At 38.0% G+C, this 26585-nt stretch overlaps 2 protein-coding genes and 1 long non-coding RNA gene across 4 annotated transcripts; 1 reads left to right on the top strand and 2 right to left on the bottom strand.

The window, feature by feature from the left end:
* Nucleotides 1-821: 821 nt before the first annotated feature.
* On the bottom strand, nucleotides 822-5978 carry LOC122773914 (extracellular calcium-sensing receptor-like). The gene is given in 7 exon segments (XM_044032904.1): nucleotides 822-1897; nucleotides 3737-3860; nucleotides 3951-4178; nucleotides 4260-4829; nucleotides 4832-5059; nucleotides 5149-5446; nucleotides 5533-5978. Coding segments are annotated over 7 exon segments (2595 nt in total). The 5' UTR covers nucleotides 5766-5978; the 3' UTR covers nucleotides 822-983.
* Nucleotides 5979-7665: 1687 nt separating this feature from the next.
* LOC122773915 lies at nucleotides 7666-11982 on the bottom strand. Of its 2 annotated transcripts, XR_006360928.1 has the most exons (3): nucleotides 11895-11982; nucleotides 10688-10815; nucleotides 7666-9655 (listed from the first exon to the last, which is right to left on the bottom strand). It is a non-coding gene; the product is annotated as an uncharacterized LOC122773915 (long non-coding RNA). The 2 variants fall into 2 exon arrangements; XR_006360929.1 differs by lacking the exon at nucleotides 10688-10815.
* Nucleotides 11983-18925: 6943 nt separating this feature from the next.
* Nucleotides 18926-24697, top strand: ca4b (carbonic anhydrase IV b). The gene is made up of 8 exons (XM_044031488.1): nucleotides 18926-19037; nucleotides 19258-19302; nucleotides 19387-19551; nucleotides 20411-20556; nucleotides 20703-20795; nucleotides 21380-21446; nucleotides 21686-21849; nucleotides 22504-24697. Exons 1-8 carry the CDS (start codon nucleotides 18977-18979, stop codon nucleotides 22687-22689), a joined length of 927 nt encoding a protein of 308 aa, XP_043887423.1. The 5' UTR covers nucleotides 18926-18976; the 3' UTR covers nucleotides 22690-24697.
* The last annotated feature ends 1888 nt before the right edge of the window (nucleotides 24698-26585 follow it).

Raw genomic sequence — 26585 nt, 5'->3', positions numbered from 1 at the left:
TGTAGTGTCCTGTGAGGTCTGGGATGCAAGGACATGGATATTATGTTTGTGTCACAGATATGGTTCAGAGAATCGATTCACAAGCAAGCTGACGTGTAAAATAGTTGTAACAATGTGTTCACTATTTAGCATTATGTGGTTGGAAAATATTTAGTCTAAAGAGTAGAATGTTGGCACCATGATGAGGTTGGTGCAGGGAGAGACTTGTGTCCTGTTGGGCTGTGTTTGTGTTTTCAATATATTAGCTCTGCTGTTGAAAATAACATTAAAATGTCTTGTATGTTTCGTAATGTGATGCAGAGACAGTAACTATAGTTACCATCACCTGTGAGGTTTCTCATTGATGACAACATTGGTGAGTAAACTTGTGATGTGTTGTAGTTACTGTTATAAAGTCTTCACACACAGTTGTTGCTCACTGTGCAGCACAGAGCTCGGCAGAAAATTGTAACTGTGAACCACTTTTCAGGAACAGCTTGGTAAACTGAGTCTCTATGTATTTGAGACCCTAAAATGATGTGTATGTTTTCATCATCAGTTTTGACCGGTTGATTAACACTGACATCTATTGAGCTGAATTATTCTATCATCTTTAAGAGCTAAATTACTGCAGTAAATGGCAGCCAATGACTCTTCAGTGCGTGTAAACAATGACAGTGTCATTCTAGTTCAGGTTTTCATATCACTTTTCCTTTGCATCAACTTTTTGCTGATCACAGTCTTTTTCATGAAGGATTTCTTCTACACAACCATGCGCTACATCTTCTTTGCACTGACTCTCATGTCTGATTGTGTGATTTTAATGCTGAGTGATGTTGTGCACAGTACAAACTGTCATAACGTCATTGTGTATTATGGGTTCTACACTTACTTTATACTTTATTCATACTTCATTATATACAATATAAAATGCCAGAGTCATAGAAACACAGGTTTGGTGAAGTTAATGTTACATGAAACCTGGACTAACTCAGTAATTACATTCAGAGTGAGTTTGGTGTCGTCTTCCCCATCATATTCTTCCTGGTGTTCTTCTCTGGCTTCATTAAGATGATGTAACATTTGGGGATGAAAATGCAACACAAAAGTCCAAAAGTTGAAGCTAGAATCGCAAATATTTCTACTGCGACGCTCAACTTTCCCGGAGAGCTGACGTAGGCCGGGATGAAGGTGATCCACACGGCACAGAATATCAACATGCTGAAAGTGATGAACTTAGCTTCGTTAAAGTTATCGGGCAGTTTCCGTGCCAGAAAGGCAAGAACGAAACACAGCACGGCTAGAACTCCTATATATCCAAGTACAGCCCAGAAACCTACAGCTGAGCCCAGAGCACACTCCAGGATGATCTTACCCTTCAGTTCTTGAATGTTCTTGAACGGAAAAGGCGGAGAACGTGTTAACCAGATGACACATATGACAACTTGTACGAGAGTGAAGGCCAGAACGCTGAGTCTCTGCTGCGCGGGCCCGAACCATTTCATCACGTCGCTCCCCGGGAGCGTGGCCCTGAAGGCCATCAAGACCACCATGGTCTTCCCCAGGATACACGAGATGCACAGGACAAACGTGATGCCGAACGCCGTGTGTCGCAGCATGCACGACCACTTTGACGGCCGGCCGATGAAGCTGAGGGAGCACAGGAAGCACAGGGTCAGCGAGAAGAGCAGCAGGAAGCTCAGCTCGGAGTTGTTGGCCCTGACGATGGGAGACTTCCTGTGTCGGAAGAAAACGAGCAACACGAGCAAGGTCGCACACGTCCCAGAGAGGGACGCGGCGGTGAGAAGTGCGCCCATTATTTCCTCGTATGACAGGAACTCTATGTCCTTCTTCACACACGTGTCCCGTCTCTCGTTTGACCAGAAGTCAGGATGACAGCGCACACAGCTGACGGAATCTGAAAGTCATAATTATAATGATGATGATGATGATAATAAAGCAGAAACAAGACATGATAACCAGCCAATAGAGGATTAATTATTTAGTTGACAATGTGGGACAGTGCTGAGTGTTAGTCCCTGTCTTTATCTCTGAAACAATAAGTCAACGGGACTTTTTAATTGGGCTTTTTGATTTTTGATCTCTAAAACCCCCCAACTTCTCATGACCGTAACTCCTAGACCGCTTGTGATATCTAGAAAATTCCAAAACTCTCCAGGGTGTGACCCCCTGCCTTTTGTCCTATGTCAGCTGAGATTGGCACAGCAACCCCCTGTGGAGACCCTCAAAAGTGAAAGTTGTCTTGTGAAAAAGGAAGTAGAAGAACTCACTCATTGAACAATTCTACAGCCATAAAATCTAAATAAATCAAAGCACCTAAATATCATGATTGTCATAAGAGGGTTAAGAGGTTTAAGAGGTTATCACAACTGTAGAATGTGGCATCTTCGTGGATCATCTAAAGGGTTAAGAATCTCTCCATCGCAGTTTGGGAAACTATTGTAGGAGCCCCCAAAACAGCACTGTACATAGGGCCCCCACAAAGCTATAAACAGCCCTGTAACTAACTAATGTCACTCACTCATTGTCAGTGTTGTACTTTACTTTGTTATTCATATTTCTAGCAACTTGTACTTTTTCTCCTCTACATTTCCTCTAACTCTTCAGACATAAAATCAGAAGAGGAAGAGGAGTTGGTATTATGGTCTGCATTTATATAGAGCTTTTCTCGTCTTGTTGAACTGCTTTACACTATAGTTTTCACCCATTCACACGCTGCAACATGGGGTTAAGTGTCTTTGCTCAAGGACACATGTAGACGAGCAGAGCCAGGAATTGAACCAACAACCTTCCAGTTGACCCTACCACTGAGCCACCATGGCTTAATCCTAACTCGCCACACTTTCTCTCTCTCTCTCTATATATATGTTCAGACTTTCATTATATATAAGATATATATACATACATATATATATATATATATAAATATATTACCTCTGACCTTACTCTGACACTGAGTAACACCAAATGTTATATTAAAGCTGACTTAATTCATTAAAACATTTTTTTTAACGTAGAAAACATAAAGTGGCCAACACAAATTGGGAAAATTCGTTTGGGGACCCCAAATAATCTCATGTGTCCCATCTGTGGGTCCCCAGCCAGACTTTTGAAACCACCTTATTAATTAATTCAGCTTATGAAAGAGAGAAAAAAAACCGTCTTAATCTTTGAGGAAACTAAGTAAAATTAAAGGGATAGTTCAGTCTTTTTTGGGAGGGTTTGGTTGTAAATAGTGACTTCAACTTCTATCGAAGTCATTTTCTGGTAAGATACTTTTACTCCAGTATCCCTTTAAGATGGTTTATACAAGAGTGCTTTATCCTACACACAGTGTTCACGTTGGAGAAGCACACACACACACACACACACACACTGAAAGGCCCTCGTTGAAGCCAGTATTCAGGCCTTAAATCTATCACAACTGTCTCTTAACTTAAGTTTCCAGGTTTCACAACTGTTTCACAACTGCGCATAGAATTATCTGAAATTCTATATGCAACACTGTTTTTGTTTTCTTTGTTTTATATATATATATATCTCACAATAATCACACCGTGACTTCCCCCAGCACAGGGCCATTTTTGACCCATATATATATATACATATATATACACACATACAAATACATCATCAACAAAACACTGGCACGACCTTGAACATAAACACAGAACTTTAAATAATTAAAACAGTGTTCAGATTTAGTGCAAGAAACTTTGATGGATTATTACTGGACCTGTGCTGTTGCTTATTTCTCCCTCTGCACATCTTATACAGTCAAAGCAGCACACAGGTTTTCCTTTGAGGAGAACCTTGCGAGTTCCTGGGGGACACGACTCGCTGCAGACTGACACAGGCACCTGCACGAATAACACAGCACAACACGTTTCTGTTATTATTTTCTTCTTCTTCTTCTGTTTCTGCTCATAAAGTGTCACACGGTCGCTCACCAGCGTCGAGTTCTGCGCAAAAACCAGAGATGTACTCTGTAGATTGAGCTGTTTGTCTGCGGGCAAAGACGCGTCGTACAGACCAGCAGTGACAAAGTCCACGGCACGGTGCCGTGTCGGCTGCCAGTTGATAATTTCATACTTTGCCGCCGGGTCTCCGTCCTCGTTAAAGTAAACCTCGTCTCCGTCCTTTGTGTTGAAGTGAGTCTTTTTAATGTGCTGTAAAATCTTAAGACGGGGCGACAACATCATTCATTACCTCACTATCTTACACAAATTTAAAACAGCACGTTTGGGTTTAAAACTCACGGTGAAGGGATCCGGCTGCAGCTTGTCGTCACATGTTTGGTTGCAGCCGAGGACGCGGTGAAGAGCATGCGCCACAGCGTACACGCCTTTGTAGACGTTGTTAAATATAGGCATGAGAGACATGTCAGTGAAGCTGTTCACGGCTCCCGTCAGAACTTCATGTCCGGTACATTCTCTGTGACTCCCCGACAACGACGGCTGCTTGAACTTGCAGCCGAACAACGTCTCCCAGAACTCGGTGAAAATGTCAGCGCTCGATGAGTTGAGCGGCTTCACGTCCAGCATGAACTCTCTCATGCCACTGACGTGTGCTCTTGGGATGGACAGGCCTATGGCCCCATCCAGAATGTGATTTCTGTCTAGTTTTGCAATTTGCGAGTCAAAGATCCAGCTCTCGCTGCCGACCCACTGATACCCAGTCAAGTTATGGTGGGTCAACTCATGTATGAGCACATCCATGTCCAGGTGGTGGAGGAAAGCGACAATGACCTGAGAGGTGGACGCTTTAATGATGTCAATTACCTTCTGTATTTTGTCTGGTGGGTCCGTTCTAAACACAGACACAGTACTCCAGAGTACTCCAGACAGATGCCCAGCTGCTGCGCCGTCTCTGAGAATATAGCCATTCCGTTATTACCATAATCGTCGTTGGTTCTGATCGCTCCCACCCAAGTCCAACCAAAGTGCTTGACCAGCTGGGCCAAAGCCCTGCTCTGGTAGTAGTCGCTGGGTATCGTTCTGAGGAAGGACGGGTACTTGGTTTTGTCACTGAGACAAGCACAGGTGGCAAAGTGGCTGATCTGAAAAAAAAAAAAAAGTAGGTTAAACAATTTAAGTGAGAAGCAAGTTGAATTGCCATTTTTATGAAGATTCATTCAAACTCACCCACCATTGGTATATGAAATGGCCCGATGACAGTAGCTATGGGCATACTGAGTGAAGAGGAGGTTTCTCCCATGATGGCGAGCACCTGTGCAGGTCTCGCGCACGGTGTTTTGGAGGGCGCAGATGTGACTTCATCAGCGTTTGCCAGTGCCAGTGCAGCTCTCACACCTCTTGCAACGGAGCTGCAGGTGTCAAAAAACTTGTAGCCCAGGGAGATGGCAGGCAGTAAGTCTGTGGAGTTATTAATCTCCTCGATGGCGAAGCGCATCGCCTGAGCAAACTGGAAGCCCCTGAAATTCAAACTGAAGTCAAACCGTTTATGAGTTCAGTCCAGTCATTCTTGGATAAAATGTGACATTAAAAGAGATTTACACAGTATATAATTGACCTGGTACATTCCAGTGGTGACGGCTTGTGTGTGAAGTCTTCCCGCCTGTTCTTCCAGCTGCTGTGGAAAGAGAAGAGTCCCCCCAGCATGATGTCGCCATCCTTCAACAGCTGAGGGTTCTCGGGATCTCCTCTCTGTCGGCACAGCAGCTCCTCAGCCACAGAGAAAGACGCCACCAACAGCAGCTGTAAAAGTGCCCACCCTTGTTCTGGCCACCTCTGTGTGGACGTCATTGTGTCACAGACGACTAAACCACAAGGAGGTGTCACTCGAACCTCAGTGTAAATCTGAGTCGGCGCTGGTATTTATACAAAATTCATCTTTCGTCTCTCTGGGACGAGAGGAGGGAGGTGGCTGTATCATGTAGTTTGGAGAAACACATCTTATACAATCAGTGCATGTTAAAAGTCCCAATAATTGCGTTTTCTTAATGTCACATAAACATGTTAGTCTGACCAAAATCCAGCTAGTCTTAGACGGACTAACATACCTGGATAATGCGATCCATAGTCCGAATACTCCTGCGTGTATACGCCTAGTCAGACTGGAGTCGGACTTGGTGTTCTGTGCACGCACCAAAATTCAGTAGAAGGTTTCCGTTGCAAAGGTTCAACAGGAAACTGATACAATACGCACTCGCTTACAGAAGTGACGTGCGGTCAGGGGAGGCCGTACAATGACAAAAGTCCACTTGACTGTTCTATAAACTAGTTTTCTGTATGATTTCAACATTTCTATGGTCAAAATAACCAGATTTACTGCATTATTTCCCATTCAAATACACGGGAGAACGGTGAGGTGAGGCAGCTGAAGCAGGCAGATGGCGCATGCCCATTGCTGCCTCTCTTTATATCGCCAATATACATGTTTGACTACACATGCCGATGTTCTACAGTCTGTCTAATATATTTTTTGAATGTGTGTGACCTGTTTAGTCTTTCTGGTTGACCGTAAATGTGCAGTGAAAATGCACAGGGTGAGGCAGAAAATGAGGCTCTGATAGGGGGCAGTGCTGAGCCCCATAGGCACAATGCACGTGGCTGCGTGCTCTTCCTCGTCTAAGGATTAGGCGCATGGACTTATAATATATATATATATATATATATATTTATATATATATATATCTATATATATATATATATATATATATACATACAAGACCTTACATTGATAAATATTATTTTATTTTTCTTGCTATCGTATTGTTGAACAGATCGATTAAAGTATAATGAAAAGCTTCTAAATGTTTCAGTTGAGGTCAAAATTTAAATATAAGCTTCTATTAAGTCTGGACACAGGGAATAGGAGGCATTCCAACTAATGAAGAGATCACTGCTACAGCTCCCTCACAAATGTCTGGTTCGAGCTGCTGAAAGGTCCATCGGGCAGGGGAGTCGGGGTGTCGGCCGGCCGGCTCAGCGGGTCGCTGGGTCAAGGCTCGGATGACTATCCTTGGCGACTTCTTCTGTTGTCTTTTTTTTCGTCAACGATGACGATAGAGAAATGATTCCGCGCCTTTTTTTCATGACGATAACGAGACGATGACGAGATGAATCTTTGATGACTAGAACATGACGAGACGAAAATGGACATACATGTTAGTGGGTGGTCTGTCAGCTTATTGTGCGCGTAATCTGTCAAGTAAAACCTAAAATGATGTCAATGGTCCGTGTTTCAAGACGAGTCAGGTCAGTTGCGACATCGCCGCCAACTTCTGGTGCCTGATTTACGTGGACCGCTCACCACCCTGGTGACACGACACGGTTGGGGCGCACAGAGGATAGTCCGACAGTCGCACCGGGGTCCAATGACAACCCCCGGTGAGGGGGGGCATTCTGCAGGCAGGTCCAGGCCACTGTAAACCACCTTCACCCTGAGCCTTTCTACTAAACTAAATCTATCACATACAGAAATGACTAAAATGTGACTAAAAGCATTTTAGTCCAAAAGACTAAAACTAAGACTAAATCTAGAACGGCTGCCAAAAGCAAACACTGGTTGAACTGTTATTTCTGCTTTTTCAGCGGGGCTTAATACTCCACCTGTCCCCGCACAACCAACTCGCTTCTTGGTGTGCGGTTCCAACATCTGGGCTGCGCGTTGAACATTGATGACACAAATCACATCAAGAGAAATTATTGATCACTTTATTCTATTCAGTAACATGTCACAAAGATGCTGTTGTACGTCTACAGAGACAATTTCCACAACAGCCCACATTGAGATCGCGACTCAGTTGTTTGCAAAAAGATTGCACCTGTTTGCGTCAGTAGCAGTAGTAATAATTTTCATTCAGCAGAAGCAACGGTAGGAGCATCAGTAGTCTTTACTTCATCAGTCTGAACACCGCTATCCTTTTGTTCCTTTTCTTCATTAGAAGCACCTTCATTAGATAGTTTGACTTCACCAGTACCTGTTGAAAATGTGAACACAAAAACGTTTTGTCAAATTTCTGTCAAATTTACAGATTGATAGTTTTTCTGCATAAATTTCTTACAACTTTCTTAAACAACTCGGCATTTAATGGGTTAAATCCTGATAATTATTCAATATTTTATTGGTTTGATCAGGACTGCAGTTGATCAAAAATATTTAACCCAAACAACCCAGAAAAAAATATCAATTTTGGCGATTTGCAAACTTCGTAAATGAACAAACTAAAAAAAAAAAAAGAAGAAACGTGTCAGTTTGCACTAATTAGTTTGCACTAATTAAATCAAACGCAAAACATTATTGAACGTTTTCGCGGATTCAAAAGGCCGAGGCCAAGGCAAGCGTGCCAATTTTGGGCAAATTGTCACCATTCGCCATGAAACAGCTTGTGACACAATCGACCGATCGGCGAAACTGAATTATCTTTATCATCATTTATCAAGAGAAGGATCGTCTAAGTCACCGCACACATGAAGTGTTTCAGGTTCATTTTAACTGCGTCTTTTTCACCTTGTCCTCAGATTATAAAATCTGTCTTTGTCTGTCTTGAGATCTGTCTTTATACTCAGCTCCAACCACAGATTCTGGCCTTTATCAGGTTTTTGTCCGTGAGTACATTTCATGGGAGGGGCGTCCTGTCCCTGCATACCTCCTGACTTGCTACTTGGGGTTGTTCGTCTTCATCCAGAGCCACTGGCTGCTTCTCTCTGCTGCCTCTGATGCAGTTTTCATGGCTGTGCACTGGTTCTGGCCCCGGACTCCCAGGTCTCTCAACAGTTTGGTGGCCACGAATCCTCTGCGTCCAACCTCCACTGGGTGGACTTCCGTGTTCCAGCCGCGATTTTGTGCTTCAGCAGCTAACTCAGCATAACGCAGGTGTTTTCGCTCGTATGTCTCGTCCACGGAATCCTCCTGGGGTACTGTGAGCTCGATGATATAGACCTTCTTTAGAGAAGGGGACCAGAGCACCAGTTCAAGTCTTATGGTGGTGGTAGCGATCTCTGGAGGAAACACCGGCTGTTGGCCAATATCCACCAGCAGTTTCCAGTCACGTGCAAAGGACGGTAAAGCCAAGGCCAAGTTGTACCAAAAGTATTACTTCAGTTAAAGTAAAGTATTAAATTGAATTCATTAAAGTAGCTGTAAGTTCAGAGTTATGTTTTTTTTAATGGATGGTTCACTGTCCGTCATGTGTTTATTTTTGGATTCTACGCGAAATAAATGCATGAAGCCGGGTTGACTGATTAATTCAAGGAGAAGGGGTGAGATGAAATCATTTTTTAAACTTCCAACTCCTTTTCAAACATAAAAAGAAAAAAAGAAAGAATTTGTGAATTTGCACACTCGCTCTTCTTTATGTTCGAAAAAATTAATAAACTAAAACTAAAAAGCTTTGTGTTGACGTCACTCTACTTCCTACGGTAATAAGAGACGTCAATGGAACAGAACTGCAGGACTTTGAGATTTGATTATCTCCAATAATGAACAATAAAGTGTGGTTGGCGGTGAATATTGATTCTGCACCAAATTGTTGTGAGTTTGGGGGTCACCTCTAATTAAATGCCAGATTTAATTGTTTTCCAGCACCAACAGCTGCTGGGCGTCTGTTTCACAGCCTCAGGCGTCGTATCGGAAACACTTGCTTGTCTTTTCTTGCCCAGCTCGGCACTTTGTTTCACCCCTCGGCCTCCTGGGTAAAAAAAACACATTAATTGGCTGATTTGAGAAGGTGCTGTGATGACACATGACTGAAACAATAACAAGTGACAAAACAACAACATCTGACGTCTGCATGGTTATAGTCATTTTCTATGTAAAAAGTTTACTCCAGAACTATATTATGACGTTATAGTTATTTATTTTAGGGAAATTTCAGCTGTGTTTAAATGTCATGTTTTTCTTTTATATCTTTAATTAAAATGTCAAATACAAACTAGTTGTATACTTGTGTGCTCACTTTCTTGTTGAGGTGGAACCTTGTTGAGTTTAGTAGAAAAGTTAATTTTAATACAAAGCTTGAATTAATGACTGCAGAATTGACGTTAAATTGTGTTTTTCTGACAAAAACATTTGAAAATCGCATACATTTCACACAAACATGTTTCACCAAGAGCACGGTCTGAACTATAAAAGCATGAATGAATGAATAAATGATGGATGAATGTACAGCATATAGAATTATTTCCTCCCATCCTTAACATAACTTATCTTTATCATTTTTAACTCGCCTTTGTGCCTGTTTTCGGGACACAAAATTCTCGACTTTCAAGGTTTGGAAAACAGCGTTTCAAAATTGTTAATACTTTAAGACTTTCAAGACCTGTGCGAGCGCCCTGTACAATAATATGACTAAGAACTAGCATAAAAAAAACCCATAAAAGATAATATCAAAAAAGAAAACATTAGGGCAATCGATTAAAAATGTTTTAACTAATTAATCGTATTTTCTGTAATTAATCATGTAAAATAATGTGACGTCCAAATTTGGCACAAAAAAAATCTTTCATTTTTCTTATATTCTCGAACAAAAATAATAACAGAACCCAGGCCCGCATGTTAAAGTGCAGGGTGAATATCAAAACCACCAAGGCCAATAAATATAATAATAAATCAGCTGAAATAAATGATAACAACAAATATACAGTATGTATGTATGCACTGTGCAAATATAAACATGCTATGTGATGCTCATAGTTAATATTAACAAGTATTTTTACTTTACTTTATTGCTCCACTACACAGTCCTGGCACGCCTCGCCTCTCCTCGGCATGACACAGTTTGGTATCTTCTTTGGTACTTCCTCAACGTGGGCGGAGTCATCGTAGCATGGCTGCGTGAAACTGTCGGGACTTTGTTTTACACGCAACACAAACACACAGACTAGTGACTTGTAAAGCCGCTGTTTCCGGTGTAACTGAATCATCAGAACCAGTCGATTTAAAAAGATTCGTTCACAGAATCGCTCATTACTTCCTGCATGAGCGTCTGACGCAGTCACTGAACGTGGTCGTGATCGGGCTCTGTCGCTAAATACACCAGACTCCTCTGTTAAATGTTGACATTAATTATTGTTGGAGATTAACGCACGTTTTCAGGATTTTTTAGTCTTTCACTGATCTACAGTTCAGCATTGTTTGCTTTGATTCTTGTGTCCGACGTTGCGCTCATGACTATTCCTGTGATGACACTCTCTGACCAATCAGTGGCCGGCAGTCTGTTGACGTCACATTTAGGTATCGGCTCAGCTCACTGAGAACCTCACCAGACTAAAAAAAACACCAGGTACCAGGTTCTATCACTGATGGAATAAGAAAAAAAACTTTTTTAGGAACTCCCTGAGTTAGTGACTTTTGACCCATGTTGACTGATACAGTATGTGTTTACATATTTTATTTTGTCAGCACTTTAATTTGTAAAGGTTTGCCTTTAATTAAAAACAATTCATGTGAGATTTGTGACACCTTGTCCTTTTTGCACAACACAAGAAAGAACCACTTGTGTCCGAAGACCCCCAATTGGAAGACTTGACGGAGTTTACTCGACTTATTTTTCGTTAACGATCACGAAAAAGTGATTTAAAAAAATAAAAATAAATTTAAACTTGGTATCAAAATGTTCTTGATACCTGGTCTACAACGCTGTAAAGCATCTTTAAAATGTGACAAACACAGTTCAAATAACACCTAAATGAATAACTGCATGTCAAACTTCATAAATACCAATTACCAAGTTATTGCGCATATCGACGCATTTCTGGAGCTGACGCGCCGCCATCTTGTCCCCCCACACACACACACATGGCTCAAAGCTGCCCTTTCCAATGGTGTATGCCACAGCAGTATAAGACCAAGCATTACAGAGATACACGCCAAAGAATACACACAACAGAGAGTCGTTCGCCGAACGACAACTGTAAAAATGCTCTTACCTTTGATGTTTCTCCGTGAAAACTTAATCTTTCACCGCAAACAAAACACTCCCCGGTTAAACCGACTCCCTGTGATAAAATCAAGCGCTCCCTGGCGTCTCTAGGTGACGTCATCACGTTTTTAGACGCATTACCCTAGCCTAAGGCACAAGCCATTTTTTTTTTGAATGGAAAACATATTAAAGTCTGCAGGAACTTTGAAACAATGCCAGAAATTGTTTTATTGAACATTAATAGGCATATGAAAGTGAAGAAAGTAGTTAAATACATGGTTTAAATCTAAATCTGTTTTGAAATGTGATAAATGAGTCCTTGTCTGTAATTTTTGCACTAAAATCACTCTAATTTTGTTCTGCTTCTCTTGATCAAAGTCAAACTTTGCAGAGATTATGTTCACAGGCTGTACTTTGATGTGAGTGAGTTTAGAGCTTATTCACCATTATTCCAGAGAGATATTCATCTTTATTTTGGGTTTTTTTTCAGGCAAAGCTGAATTATTTTAATTTTGTTGGTGCCTTTATTTACTCTTCAACACTAATACTTACACTGATATTTACACATCTCAACAAATCCCACAATTTTTTCCTTTTTTTAAAAAGTATTAATATATATATATATACTCATTGTTATCGTATACTCATTTTATTATGAATAAAAAATATGCGTTCATAGACCTAACACATAGGCATAAATAGGCTCAGGTAGCAAGAAAAAAAAGAAAAATTAACTAAGTAACTTTTACTCTAAATACATTTCAAACAATCTACTTTTTTTTTACTTTAATTTGAATAAATTTTTTACACCAATACTTTAAGTTCAATCAAAAAATAGTGGTACTTTTACCTGAGTATAATATTCCACTCTTTCCACCTCTGCTGGTAAATTCATTGACCTTGATGAAAATAAAACGTTTCAAAGAGTCATTATGTCATTATGTCCTCATAATGACAATAAAAAATTCTTGAATCTTGAATTATTTCCTCTAACTATCTTTTTTACTCATTACTACCAAGTACAATCAGAAGAAGAAGAGTTGATATTATGGTCTGTATTTATATAGAGCTTTTCTAGTCTTGATGAGCTGCTTTTACACTACAGTTTTCACCCATTCACACGCTTCAACAAGTGTCTTTGCTCAGGGACACATATAGACAAAAAGAGCCAGGAATTGAACCCACAAACCTCTGGTTGACAGACAACTCACCCTACCACTGTTCCACCATGGGTCCCTCCCTAATCCCTTTTTAATACTTTTATGTTTTCTTCTAAAACTTGCAATCCAATCCAATCCAAATTTATTTATAAAGCACATTTAAAAACAACAGGGTTGACCAAAGTGCTATACAGTTAGACATAAAAACAACATAAGAAAACACTAAGAACTATTTAAAACCAACAGAAAAAAAGCATTAAGACCAATAGGAAAGGAAAGATAGATTAAAATAGGCAACTCTCATGCTGAGCCAAAAGCCAAGGAGTAAAGTAAGTGCGTTGTTCTTTTGTTTTATTCTTTATTTAACCAGATAAAAGATCAAGATCTCTTTCACACGGTGACCTGGCCAAGAAAGGCAGCAGCACAAATCATAGTTAAATAAAAAAACAGCAAGGCAGCAACTACTATACAAACATTGAAACACAAGAGTACAACTCAACAAACATAAAGTGCAAGAGTTGTGGTCACAGTGACAATTTAAGTACATAGGCACTGTTCAATGGATTTCTGTTGTCTGTCTATTAAGATGGAGCGGAAAGCTCCCAGTGAAATAAAAGCTTGCAATTTAAGTTCAGTTTGGTATTTTTGGTATTTTGGTTTGGTATTCCAAGCAGAGGGGGCAGAGAAACTGAAAGCTTTTTTTCCCCTTTTCGTTTTGCGGTTCGATTTAAAAACAGGCAGCCGAACATGTGGCGGCAGAGCGTTCCAGAGCTTTGGAGCTGCAACTGAAAAGGCTCGGTCCTCCCCAAGATTCAGTCTAGAGCAGCTGGTTAGATGATCTGAGTGTCCCGGATAAATTAAGTGGTTTTAAAAGGTCTATAAGATACTGTGGAGATTAAAACTTGGGAACATTTTATATCAGAAAATTACTTGTGATACTCAATAAACAGTAGTACATTTGTTTTAAACTGCTAATTTATTTATAAGAGACACTCCTACCTAGATTTCTACCTATTTATTATTTTACTCTTTTACTTTTATATTTCTATTGATTTTATGTTTACCTTGTTGTTGTGCCTTTAACTCTGTAAAGCACTTGAACGCTGGTCATTTTTAAATGTGCTCTAGAAATAAAGTTGACTTGACTTGATCACAGTGGCCAATACCTGCACACTTCTCCCATGTACCTCTTTATCGACTTGTGCTCGCTACATCACTGTGTGAAAAATGTGCCTGTAGTGACCTCTAGTGGACGCTGAATATATCAAACAATGTGGAAATGTATATTTTTCTAGAAGTTACCAGTGTAGTACAACATAACATCTAAAAACAGTCCATTAAATATTAAAATCTTTATTTTATTTCAAATCCAACATTTCTTTTACTGCAGTGAAAGCAATTTTAGTCCAATTTAACTTGAGGTTTCCTTGTAGAAGTCAAACAGCCAATAGGTGGCGCACTGTCTGTCTCTGATCTTGCCTGTGATTGGTCAAGGTTTCTCATCACACTAGTCCTTGCATGTACTTGTTTTTATGATTTGTTTGAGTAGTTCATGTCATCATGGTAAGTGGGAAAAGTTAGAGAAAAACACGATTTTAACACCAATTATGTCTGATTAGTGTCACCTTTATGTATGCTTTATCAGTGCTTTTCTTGTAATTTGCTCAAATTAATTCTTTTGTTGATTATATTAAAGTAAGCATGCTACCTAGTTAGGTCTGGTAGTAGTAGGTTGTAGAAATAAGTAGATTTTGGAACTGTAAGTTAAATTTGGAACTTTAAGTATTTTTTTGGAACTATAAGTATTTTAGAACTATGAGTAGATTTTGAAACTGTAAGTATTTTTTGGAACTATAAGTATTTTAGAGCTATGAGTAGATTTTGAAACTGTAAGTATTTTGGAACTATAAGTAGGATTTTTAAGTTCGGTATTGTTGGTTTTGATTCTTGTGTCGCATGTCATGCTCATGACTCTTCCAGTGACGACACTCTCTGACCAATCAGTGGTCGGCAGTCTGTTGACGTCACATTTTAGTATCGACTCAGCTCACGTGCAACTTCATCAAAGCAGGTACTGAAAAAAACACACCAGGTACCAGGTTCTAACACTGATGGAAAAGCAAAAAAAAATAGTGAAAAAGCACCATCATGCCACTGTATTTTAACGTAGGTGAGAATGCTGTTACTTCAAGAGCTGAATATTTTCTCAGGTGGTACAAAAGGAGAACCACAGACTTTACCTGTGGGTCAGAAAACTTTTAATTAAGCTGGTTTTCTAGTTTGTGTTAGTTTTTTTTTTGTAAATGCTTAGTTTAAATTTAGTACTTTAGTGTTTTAGTCTTTGTTATATGGAGTATTTGCCAGGCGCACTATCCTACACACATGTATAGCCTTACAGTATGTCAAACATTGTAAACAAACAAATTGAATCCATTTTATTATGAATGCATGAATGAAACTGCTGTCTCAAATAAAAACTTTAAAAAATAAATAAACTTTATATGAACCCAAAATGATTATGCATGAAATTAATTTACAAAGACATTTTCACTACAATCTTAGTTAGTCTTTGTTTTATTGTTTAATTTTAAACACTAGTTTTGATTTTTATTTCATTTAACGATTTTATTATATTTTGTTAGTTTTCGCTAACTATAATAACCTTGGCCCAGATGGGAATTATAAAAATTCTAATGTCTTGACAAGCAAAAATCGACGCCACCTGGCAAGAAACTGTACTACAGCACTACTTGAGAACCTTGATCCTGTTTTACAGCAGGTAATCTGCCTGTAATCTTCATCAGCAAACATGGAAATGGACAAAGTCTTAGTAGAAAAGGTCTGTCAAACAAACAAGCTCATTCAGAAATAATCACATGTTACTGTAAGTGATTACAAACATGTGCACACATGCTTGTTATTGTGTCGCTGGAGGGAAGTCTTTAATTTACCAAACATTACTTCAACTGCTTTAGATTAATTTATCAAAAACACTGATTTGCAGTTTTAAACAAAATTCAACTTTGATATAATGATGGTCCTAAAAATCACAATTATCAGCAATTAATGTTTGTATAAAAAATTAGTTCACTTTCCGTTAATTCATATTAATATTTACAGATTATAAAACGAACATGACACACCTTTTTTGTTGGATTGTAGTGCTTGTGAGGTTCGAGAGATTTTAATTAGATTTTTTTTCAGGTTAATTTTTTTAGCACTATTAATAAATACAAGGATTAAGAACAGCAGTTTAATCCAGGACTGTGATGGAAATGGTCGTGTTTGAAGCCAGACATATTCTAATCTGTCTGTCTGTCTGTCTGTCTATCTGACTGATTGCTAGCTAACTACAAAGCTAGCTAGATATAGAGCATATATCTATCTGATTGCAGCTAGCTAACTGGAAAGCGTTGGTGATAATGGTGTTACTGAGAAAGATCAGTATTTTCTCAACTGGTACTTGGTATAAAAAGTTTAAGAACCATTGATTTACAATATTTATTGTTACATCCCCACTTGTGGCATTCCAGGGGAAAAGGGGGGGCAACAATTAAATATCAAACCAGGCGTTTCAAGGAAGAAAAGAAACAGAAATATTTGTATAATTAAACTATTATTTTTACGTAAATAAATAAACGTTAACACAAAGCTACTTCCTTATGGGAGCAAAGTCAAAAACTAAGGTCAACACTATGGCCGGAGCCCCGAGGGAATAATAATCATTAGAAGATGGAGAGCAGCACACAGCTCTGGTTCACGACCAACAGCACTTCATGACACTAACTGGCAGCTTGGCCCAACGGCCCCCGTCTGCTTCCATCCCTGCAGCTTTGAAACAATCCACATGATTGCCGAGGTGCTGCAGGTATGCCTGACCAGTCAGGTAGGGAGGGTGGCACCTGGCGCAGGAAAACTATTGTAATTTGCTACTAGATGTAATTAGTCATCATAAACCAGAATGTGTCATGATAATAAATTTGCGGTCACATGGGGCGACAATGTATTAAAGATTGCTCATTTCGGAAAATACACATAAAGGTTGTCTGATTATGGTTAGTGTGCTGATATCTGAAGAGTCAAAGGTAAAAGAGTGAAAGGTGATATGTGATTAATCATTTCATGCAATTAATACATGTGAGAGGAAATAATCTGATTGGGGAGGACAAAAATACTAACAGCATTATTTCTTCCTGAGGTAAAATTTTTTTAGGAAGATTCAGGAAAATTCCAAAATCCAAAAACAGTTAATAGTCAGAAACAACCAAATTCTATAACATATCTTGTTCTATAAAACTTTGAAGAAATATTGTTTTATAAGAAATTGTGCCTTGATATTTGGGTCTTCGCATATGCAGACGATGCATGAATGTTCACACCCAAGACATAATGCAAAGCAAGGTTTTGTTTTATGCTCTATGTGAAGTAAATTCTTTTTCCACGAGCTTGAAAAATACACAGCAAAAATAGAAAATAGCCAGAAATGACCACATTTTATAATTCAGTTTTTTGGTTTTTACTTCTGTAAAGGTTTATTTAGAACTTTACAAGAACAATCGTAGTTTTAAATGAAATTGTGCCTGTTTATAGATATTTGGTCTTCGCATATGCAGACGAAGTACAAATTTCCAAGCGCAAGACAAAATGCGAAGCAAGGCAGTTTTATTTACTTTAAAAAAGGAACACATTTCAAATCAATACATTGACTGAACTGTAAGCAGAGGTTAAAAGCTTAAGTTGATTAAAATGTTAAATGGAGTAGTTTAATATAGTTGGAGTTACATTGAAAAAGTGGAGTAGATTAAAAACAAGTAAAATAAAAAAGAAGGTGATGTTATAAAAATACACATAAAACATAAAGTATAAAAACAAAGAAAAAATAAGTTAAATGTTTTTTATGGCCTGTAAATAGATACAGAAATAGATCATCCTGATATAGAAATATATATTATTGGTTTTATCCTATCCTTTAATCTACATTCAGTTAATAGTTTGTTTTACTATATTTCTGTTTGTCTGGATATTTATATATAGCCAATATAGCCAACATATTAGTAAATTCAAATAACCTCCATAGATCAGTTTAGATGAATAAGTTATTTTAACAACAAATATTTGATTTACTTAAATCACACTTGAAGCTGGAGTTTATTTATTTAAGACAAGCACAGTGGAAAAATGTAACATATACAAGATTATAGCCTAAGGCTAATTTTCATCTTTTGTCCCTTGGACAGGTTGATGGTCCCAAATGAATATGAATGACCAATTAAAGTTAGTTAACTAAAACCAAACAAAACAGCCATAACAGACAAGTTAGACATTATGCAGAATTGTGTTAGCAGTCTTGGTTTTGCAGGATCTACGTTTGGTAAATGAGTTTAGATGACTTACTTCCTCACTTAACAAACTGTTTGAGTTAATTAATAAACAACAAAGGTTAAAGTGGTTTCTTCAAACAGATGGAGTCAATCTAACTCACCAGGTTTTATAGTGTAAGCATGTACGTTTTAATTAGTTGTATACAATTGAAGTTATAAGCACTATTCAATGAAAGAAAAAAGGGATTTTTTGCACAAGTTACAAAAAGAGGTGAAAGTAAGTACTGTTAATGTGGATTTCCAGATGAATTATTAAGTGATGTTGCTCCTGAATAACTTCAAAGTTATCTGATTATTTTATGTAAACTACTTAATCAAAGCCAGACCCTTAAAGCGAGCAGGTCCAGTCATGACATTGAGAATATCAGTGTGCAGTTATCAGTGTTTGTAAATGTTTCAGTGGTGAAACTAATCACAAGTCGTAAAAAAAACCTGAAGAATGTTTTGTGGGCGGAGCTGTTCTTATAACCTGCCGGTTAAACACAGTTTTCCATCATCTTAGAGTAGATTCAGTGCAGAGACATTTGGACAAGTGAAGAACATTTAAAATGCAGCTTGCAACTGTTTTGTTTTTGGCGGCATCTTTCGTGAAATTTGCCTCAGGGGCAGGTATGTTCTCCAAGTAATTTAAATGAATTCAAATTAGAAGAAGAAGCAGAAGTACAATTGTAATAAACAGTTTTTTTGTGTGTTTGAAATTGTATTTATTTTTAGTCTTTCACCATATATGTCCTGATTTTGGTGACAGAAGAGGTTACGCACTGGAGCTTTAAATGCTGTTAAAATGTTAAATTATTTTTTTTAAAAATGTCTTCATCTGTTGTTCTAGATTGGTGCTACCAGTCTCAAGTTGCATGTAATCACACCTGCACAGGTAAAACCATCAGGACAAGCCACTGACTGTTAAAACTTTTTATGTAGAGTAACTGTTTTCCAACATTCTCTCCTGCCTTCAAAGGTCCAGACACATGGGGAGTGGTTTCTCAGCAATGCAATGGTGGAGCTCAATCTCCCATTAACATTGTTACGCGGAAGTTACTGCTGGATGAACGCCTCAGTCCCATTCAACTCACTGGTTATCAAGAGGTTTTTAATGGCCACCTCATTAACAACGGTCACAGTGGTATGGCTCTCTTATAGTGGAGATTTAAAAAAAAAAAGAATTGGATAAAAAGACAAGAAATCATTGTGCTTCTAAATTTCCAAAGGTAAATTTGGCTGTAAAGACACTTAGGGTGTGGTAAACAAAATTTTACAAGTGGTAGAGCTGCAGGAAGCTGTAAAACATTGATAAGGTTTGAACATTTGTAACAATAAAAACATATGCCAGGTTGTGCATTTTTCAGTGTTTTAATGATTTTTTTTTTTAATTTTGGTCTATTGTAAACAACGTAAACTAAAATACTCACACTAACAAACCTATGGACAAAAATGTCCTCATTGAAACACATTCAAATCCATCTTTAAATTGACAAAAACTTCGCACTTTAAGGGTTTAAAACTTATATCTATGTAATGTATTAATATATGACGAGGACTGATGTTGGCTTCAAAAATCAAATAAAAAATAATTTGTGTAATTTTTATCGCTTAATTGTTTATGAGCACACTTTGGTGCTCTATGTATGTTTACATGAGTATTTAAAATGTATAAACTCTTTTTAAATAAATGAAATATGTTTCTAAAAATAACCTAGTTTGCATGAAGTACTGTATATTGAAAATAATGAATTTATTATGTTTTTTTAGACCATAAAATGAAAGTGTATCTTGACAAAACATGGCAATTTTAGTGTTACATTTTTTTTTAAATTCATTAATATTTGATATGTATGGAAAGGACTGATGTTGGTTTAAAACATCAAAAAAATCAAATAAAAATGTGTACAATTTTTAATGTCATTAGCACATTTTGGTGCTCTAAGTGTTAACGTAACTTTCTTGAATCCATCTAAGTCTTGATACTGATTGTTTGCTTTTAGTTCAGCTGGATTTACCCTCCAGTCTAAAGATAAGTGGTGGAAATCTGGCTACAAAGTACAAGGCAGTTCAACTTCACCTGCACTGGGGCAGAGACGGAGGTTCGGGTTCTGAACACTTGATTGATGGAGAGCAATTCCCAATGGAGGTGTGAAATATGGAAATAAAAACATACTATTTAGTGTTTGTCGTATATGATATATGTTGTACCCTAACATCAAATTATTAAATCAATCATGAAGTACTTATGATACCTCAAAAATGTGCATTAACGTGATTTTTGCCACTTAACAGATGCACATTGTTCACATAAAAGAAGAACACAACTCATTATCTCAGGCTGTGAAAGATCGTGCAGGTGTGGCTGTTCTTGGATTTTTCTTTCAGGTGATATTTTTTATTATCTTTCAACAAAAATTACTAAATCAATACACAATTGTACTATTGTACTAACTATTTTGATTCAATGTGGATACATCCGTGTTTAAATGTGTCTGACCACTTAAAATCTGATGCTTTTAAAATAATATATATATATGTATATATATATATACATATATGTATATATATACATATACTGTATATATTTGTTCTCAGGGGAAAAGTACTGATTCTGATAAATTTATGAGATCAATCAGACTTCATAAATTAAAGGACACTTGTATGATATTATGTCAATTTAATATAAGCTATCAAAGCTGAGCTAAATATAAGAGCTATGTTGACTTGAAGTAATAGATTCAATTGTGAGACATTCATTTTGCTGGTAATTTAAAATTTAAGAAATGGCCCAAGAATCGAGTCTTGAGGTACACCAGAAAAGTGGTTTCATATAAAGATTGGACAAAACACCTCCAACAGTGAAGAAGTAATTTTCGAAATCCCTCGAAATTAATCAACGTTCAGTACATTTATTTATTTACAAATGTACAAAAATGCAATTTCAGTAACATCTAACTCTTTCCTTTCAGGAGTCAGGCTCCTCAAATAAGAAATTTGATTCCATTATAAACGCCCTGAACTTCACCACACAACCCAGTAAGTCAAACAACATTGTTTCATTGTATTCCAGCTGCAAAGTCCTGAGCAGTCCGCTGGTTGTTCCAGCATTAGGCTAAAGTGCAATAGTTTTACAGATAACACCGTGTCATAAAGCACTTTTGCTAACATGCAAGCAATAATTCAATCAGAACAATGAAGATGTCAACTTGAACATATTTGCCATAAACCCTACCCCGTAGTTATTTGTGTGTCTTGTTAATGTTTCATGAAAACAGCCAACAGCACCACAGTGAGCGGCATTTCCCTTAACATGTTCATTCCTCCGTCCGACAACATGACCAAGTACTTCCGCTACGACGGCTCGCTCACTACGCCAAACTGTGATGAGGCTGTTGTCTGGAGTGTCTTTGAAAACACAATTCCCCTCAGCAGGAAGCAGGTAACTTTTTAAATATACAGTCACGTCCTCTCATAAGTACACACACACTTCCCTCTTAATGCACAGGTGCGATATTTGCGTCGGCCGGGCCATCGATTTTGTCGCAATGACGCGATGGCCAATCCGATTGTCCCAATGACGTCACGTATTTTCCAGCATCCAGACTCTACTCTGGGAAACGTATTATTTTGTGTATGGGCACTCAGAGCTGTACCACACTTTACTCCACGCAAGACAATGGTTTCTTCTCTGCTGATGTTTCCACAACAGATAGTGCAACAATACTTTGGTTGATGGTGAAAAGAAATGCTACACAACTTCTGTTTAAATTACGGCAACTTGTGGCCAGCGCTTCCATCACTGCATCACAAAATGCAAAAAAATAATTAAAATAATAAATGATAAAAAATATTTTCTGGCTTCTGCACAATTCTCGCTACTTTTTGACATGTGCATTAATAACTTTGACATCTAAGAAGAAAAACCCATTTTGTAATGCCTGAAGATGTGACTTACAAACACACACCCAGGATGTCCATATAATTATTATTATTATAAGTATTATTCCCACAGCAATTTACACAACATGTACTAATATACTGATGATAACAAGTTTTATTTTGACCTTACTTTTTGATTTCATCTTTGTTTTAGCTCGCTGCATTTTCCCAGCTCGAGTTTTCCGACGGAAAGCAAATGGTCGGAACCTTCAGACCAGTGCAGCCACTGAATGGGAGGCAGGTATTTTACTCCAGTGGCCATGTTGCTCCAGTTAGTGCCGTGTTACTCTTCCTGGCTGCGCTTGTGTCCGGCACACTGCACACGACAACACTGATGTAACAAACGGTGTATTTAAAAGTAAATTATTGTATGTCTATACACACTGTTGTAATGAGAACAAGAATAAGAATAACAAACTGGGACTGCACACAGTCATGAAAGGGCCCTTGCGTGTCCCACACAAGTCGGGGAGTGCAGCAGTTCACTCAACAGTCTTCGCTTTTATTCATTATTGGGTCAAATTTGTGTCCGTTGACATGTTCACGGTCGGTCTCATGTGTCAGGTCTAAAGTGTCGAGGCGATCGGTTAATGTATGCCAAAGTTATGGGGAACTTCCTGTTTCATGGCGAGCGGTCAAAATTCACCAAAACGCCAATGGTTGCCGTGGCCACACCCTTTTGAATACGCAAAACCTTTTGACAACATTTTGCCTTTGATGTGTCTAGTACAAATTGTTGTTTTTTTATGTACGGTACGACAAACGTGCTCAGAGGAGTTTGCTCATTTATGTAGGGGTGCAAAGCTCCAAAATGGCCGGCTCCTGTTGAGTTGAGGCCATGGTTCCAATAGACTTTTTTGTTTGTCTTGGGCTATTACATTTTCCCATCAAGTTGCTTTAGAGCTCTTGAGCAATGCATGGGTTCGGGCCAATTATTGCATTTTCACCAGACCTGACCTCCGTGCAAAGTATCAAGAGTTTTTATGCACGTTAACCCCCTCAAAAATTACTGCAAAGCCACGGTTCCTCGCACAAATTTGTGCCAGGTGCTGCTTTGGCTCCTGCCATTCGTGCTCGGGCCCTAATAAAAATAAGAATAGGAAAGAAAAAAAAACAGGATACAAAATCAAGACAGTATGAAGGCAAAGTTACAAAATTCAGAGGGCCATGAAAAGTCAAAAATAAAACAAATAGGAAGAAAAATAAGAGCTACTGCGTTGGAGAAAGTTTAGTGCATTCAAAAGTTTGTGTCACTGAAACAGAATCATCTACTCATCAGGAAAAGTATATCTGTGTGTCATCTGCATAGCAATTAAAGTAATTAAAATTGTGCAGCTGGCATATACAGTAATTCCATATAAATGAAAAAAAAATTTGGCCCTAATATTGACCCTCGGGGTACACCACAGGTAATTTGGGTTGCAGGAGACACATCATTACCTACACGTAATTAGACATAATTATGACACACAAAGGATGAAAGTTGAGTAGAAACCGACTTGAATATTATTAAGAACATTTGAATAAAGGGTATGTTTCTTAAAGAGGTTGAATCACAGTTTGTTAAACAATGGACAGAAAAGTACCGTTTTATTGAGAACTACAAATACTGTTTTGTTAACATTTTTGATCAATTCATTTGGGAATAAAGGCAAAATGTCATTAAGATTTTCCTCCTTTTTTATGGTATATATCAAAAATGAAAGTGTATATTTCAAATGTAGATATGCAACAACCTTACTCCACTACACTGATCTTAGTAATTTTTATTTCTGTACAATCACTTTTGTTTCCGGTTATAAAAGTGGATGAGCCAGTATAATTTACAGGTGGCAATGGCTCGTATCTTTGTACTGTGACTTACTTTGATATGTTATCAGGTTACATTTGCATGTGATTCTAAAGTGTTTCCTCTTTCATCTTTTTAACTGTAATGAAAAGTTGGTTCTGTTTGTGTACATGGAGTGCGTACCAGTACTAGAATTCTAATAAAAGAAAACATTCAACTTTAAAATGTGAAACTGTTAGTTTTATGTGAATTTTTTTCCCCAAAAAAACATTTTACCTGGCTTGTTGTGAGTCATATTCACAAACATCCACCATGTGGCAGCACTGAGCATAACTGAATAAGGCAGCAGTTGGAACATTGTTCTCCCACGTCTCATCAAAAGAGTGTGATGTCCTGAGACTTTCAATATTTATTTGAGTCACGGGGGGGGGGTTTCCTCTCTCTTCCTGTGTGGCTCACCTCAAAGACACGAATGTTCATCATACTACTGAAACGAGTAAAAGAGAATAATGTCTTTATGTGGTGTGCATTGTACATTAAAAAAATGTGATTCAGTCAATCAGTTATCATGTATTTGTTATGGATCAACATTGGTGAAAACTAACATTAAGATGGAGCAGGACTAAAAAAAAAAGGTAAATTATCAATTATACGTCATGTCATCTTCATTTTAGGGGTCATAGGTGTTATACGGCCACAGATGAATTATATTTGGGTGGAGAGTGGTCAAAAGTGGCGACCCTGATACTAGAGGTTATAATAATTTTAATTTGTTTTTAGAGCGGGTATTCTCGTTTTTATTGTTAATGTTTTAGTTTTGTTTTTATTAGTTTTAGTGTCAAAGTAAACACTTCAAATGAACCCCTAAAGGATTATATATGAAATGAAACTTAGTTTTAGAAACACACAATTCAGTTTCAATTAGTTATAATCTTTTGTTTTTAAATGCTTTTAAACGAAAATGTTTTTATTTTATTTTAGTCTACATTATTTTGTTAGCTTTCGTTAACTATGATAACCTTCTTCTGATACTACTATTAATGGTGTTAATATTGGATTCTGGCTCTTTTTACGATATTATGACGTGTAGATAATGAAATTTCACACAGATCCTTGTCTTGAGCACATTTTTTCCCTTTATAGTTTACATTTGTCACATTTTTTCTATTGCAGGTCCCAACTTTTCTAAAAAAATAAAAAATAAAAATGTTTTTTTTTGGTTTTTGTACAACATTTAAACGGACTTAAATGTTCCATGTTCAATTCCTTCATTTACAGACAATAATGAATAGATTGTTTCATCACTGTGTCTTCGTATTCAGGACATCTTTTCTCACTTTGTGTCTGTGTGCAGTGCGCCAGTCCCATCCCCCCACTTCCTCTTCTGTCTTCTTGGTGTGACTCTGAGGTTTAGGTTGTCGTGACAACAGCAGACACAACCCTGTCTCTCTCCCGCTCTCTTTCTCTATTTGCAAAGTTTCTGTTGTTGCAAGCGTGTTGCACACTTACTACACTACGCCACCATCCCCCCCCCCTCCCACACTTCAGCAGAAACGTGCAGGCGTGAGTGAGTTCTCAGAAATACAAATCCGATATGAATGTGCGCTTCCTGTTCTCTATAATAATGCAGATGATTGACTCTTGAATGAGAAGCATGTGACTCATGAAGCAACCTCTACCATCAGTCTTTTTACCTTTACTGAAAAACATCTTCACTGTTGCTTCGAGCTTTACGCTGCAACCTCGGTGTATTTTGGTCGATTCACATTTTCCGTGAATCATTGTTGTCGATCAATATCGTTTGACGACTTAAAAGTAGGCGTTGCCACAGAACTTGACCGTATGACCTTAAAAGGTATGAGCTCATGCTTGACATCAGCAGTGCAGCGCGAAAACACATACTCTGTAAAGATTTAGGCGGTTTCCAATATCTATGTTCACACATATTTTAAAAGTCATTTAACTGTGAGGACATGTTGATGTTGTGGGGACATTTTGTCACCCTAAGCAATGAGTTTATTGAATGTCCAAATCTACTAGGTAGCGACACCCCCTTGTTCAGCTCTGTGGAGCTAAACCGGCAGTTTCCTGTTTAGCTTGTGGCTAGTTGTTAGCATTGGCTACGTGTATTTCTAAAAGTCTAACTTTAATCGGACAAACAGAATTATTTTGTTGTTGTTTTTAAGGTCACGCAAATGTACTAATTGTGAGGACATTTTGTCATTCAGTACTTTTCCATGCACATGTAAGTTGAGCTACGGTTGTAGCTTAGCTACGTCGTTCACCTGAACAATTGTCCTTGTATGTATTGAGGGAAGTGTGTCCAAATCTGCAACATAACATAAGGACATTTTGAACAGGTTCTCAACTTCGGGGATACATTTAATGAATAGTTAATATTTATGACTGTCCCTGCGGTAAGTGTGTGTGTGTACATGCTAAGTAAA

This window comes from Solea senegalensis, linkage group LG8 (assembly GCF_019176455.1).
Source record: "Solea senegalensis isolate Sse05_10M linkage group LG8, IFAPA_SoseM_1, whole genome shotgun sequence".
Lineage (NCBI taxonomy): Eukaryota > Metazoa > Chordata > Actinopteri > Pleuronectiformes > Soleidae > Solea > Solea senegalensis.
Note: the sequence above shows the minus strand (reverse complement) of the source record. Positions and strands in the feature narration are given on the sequence as shown.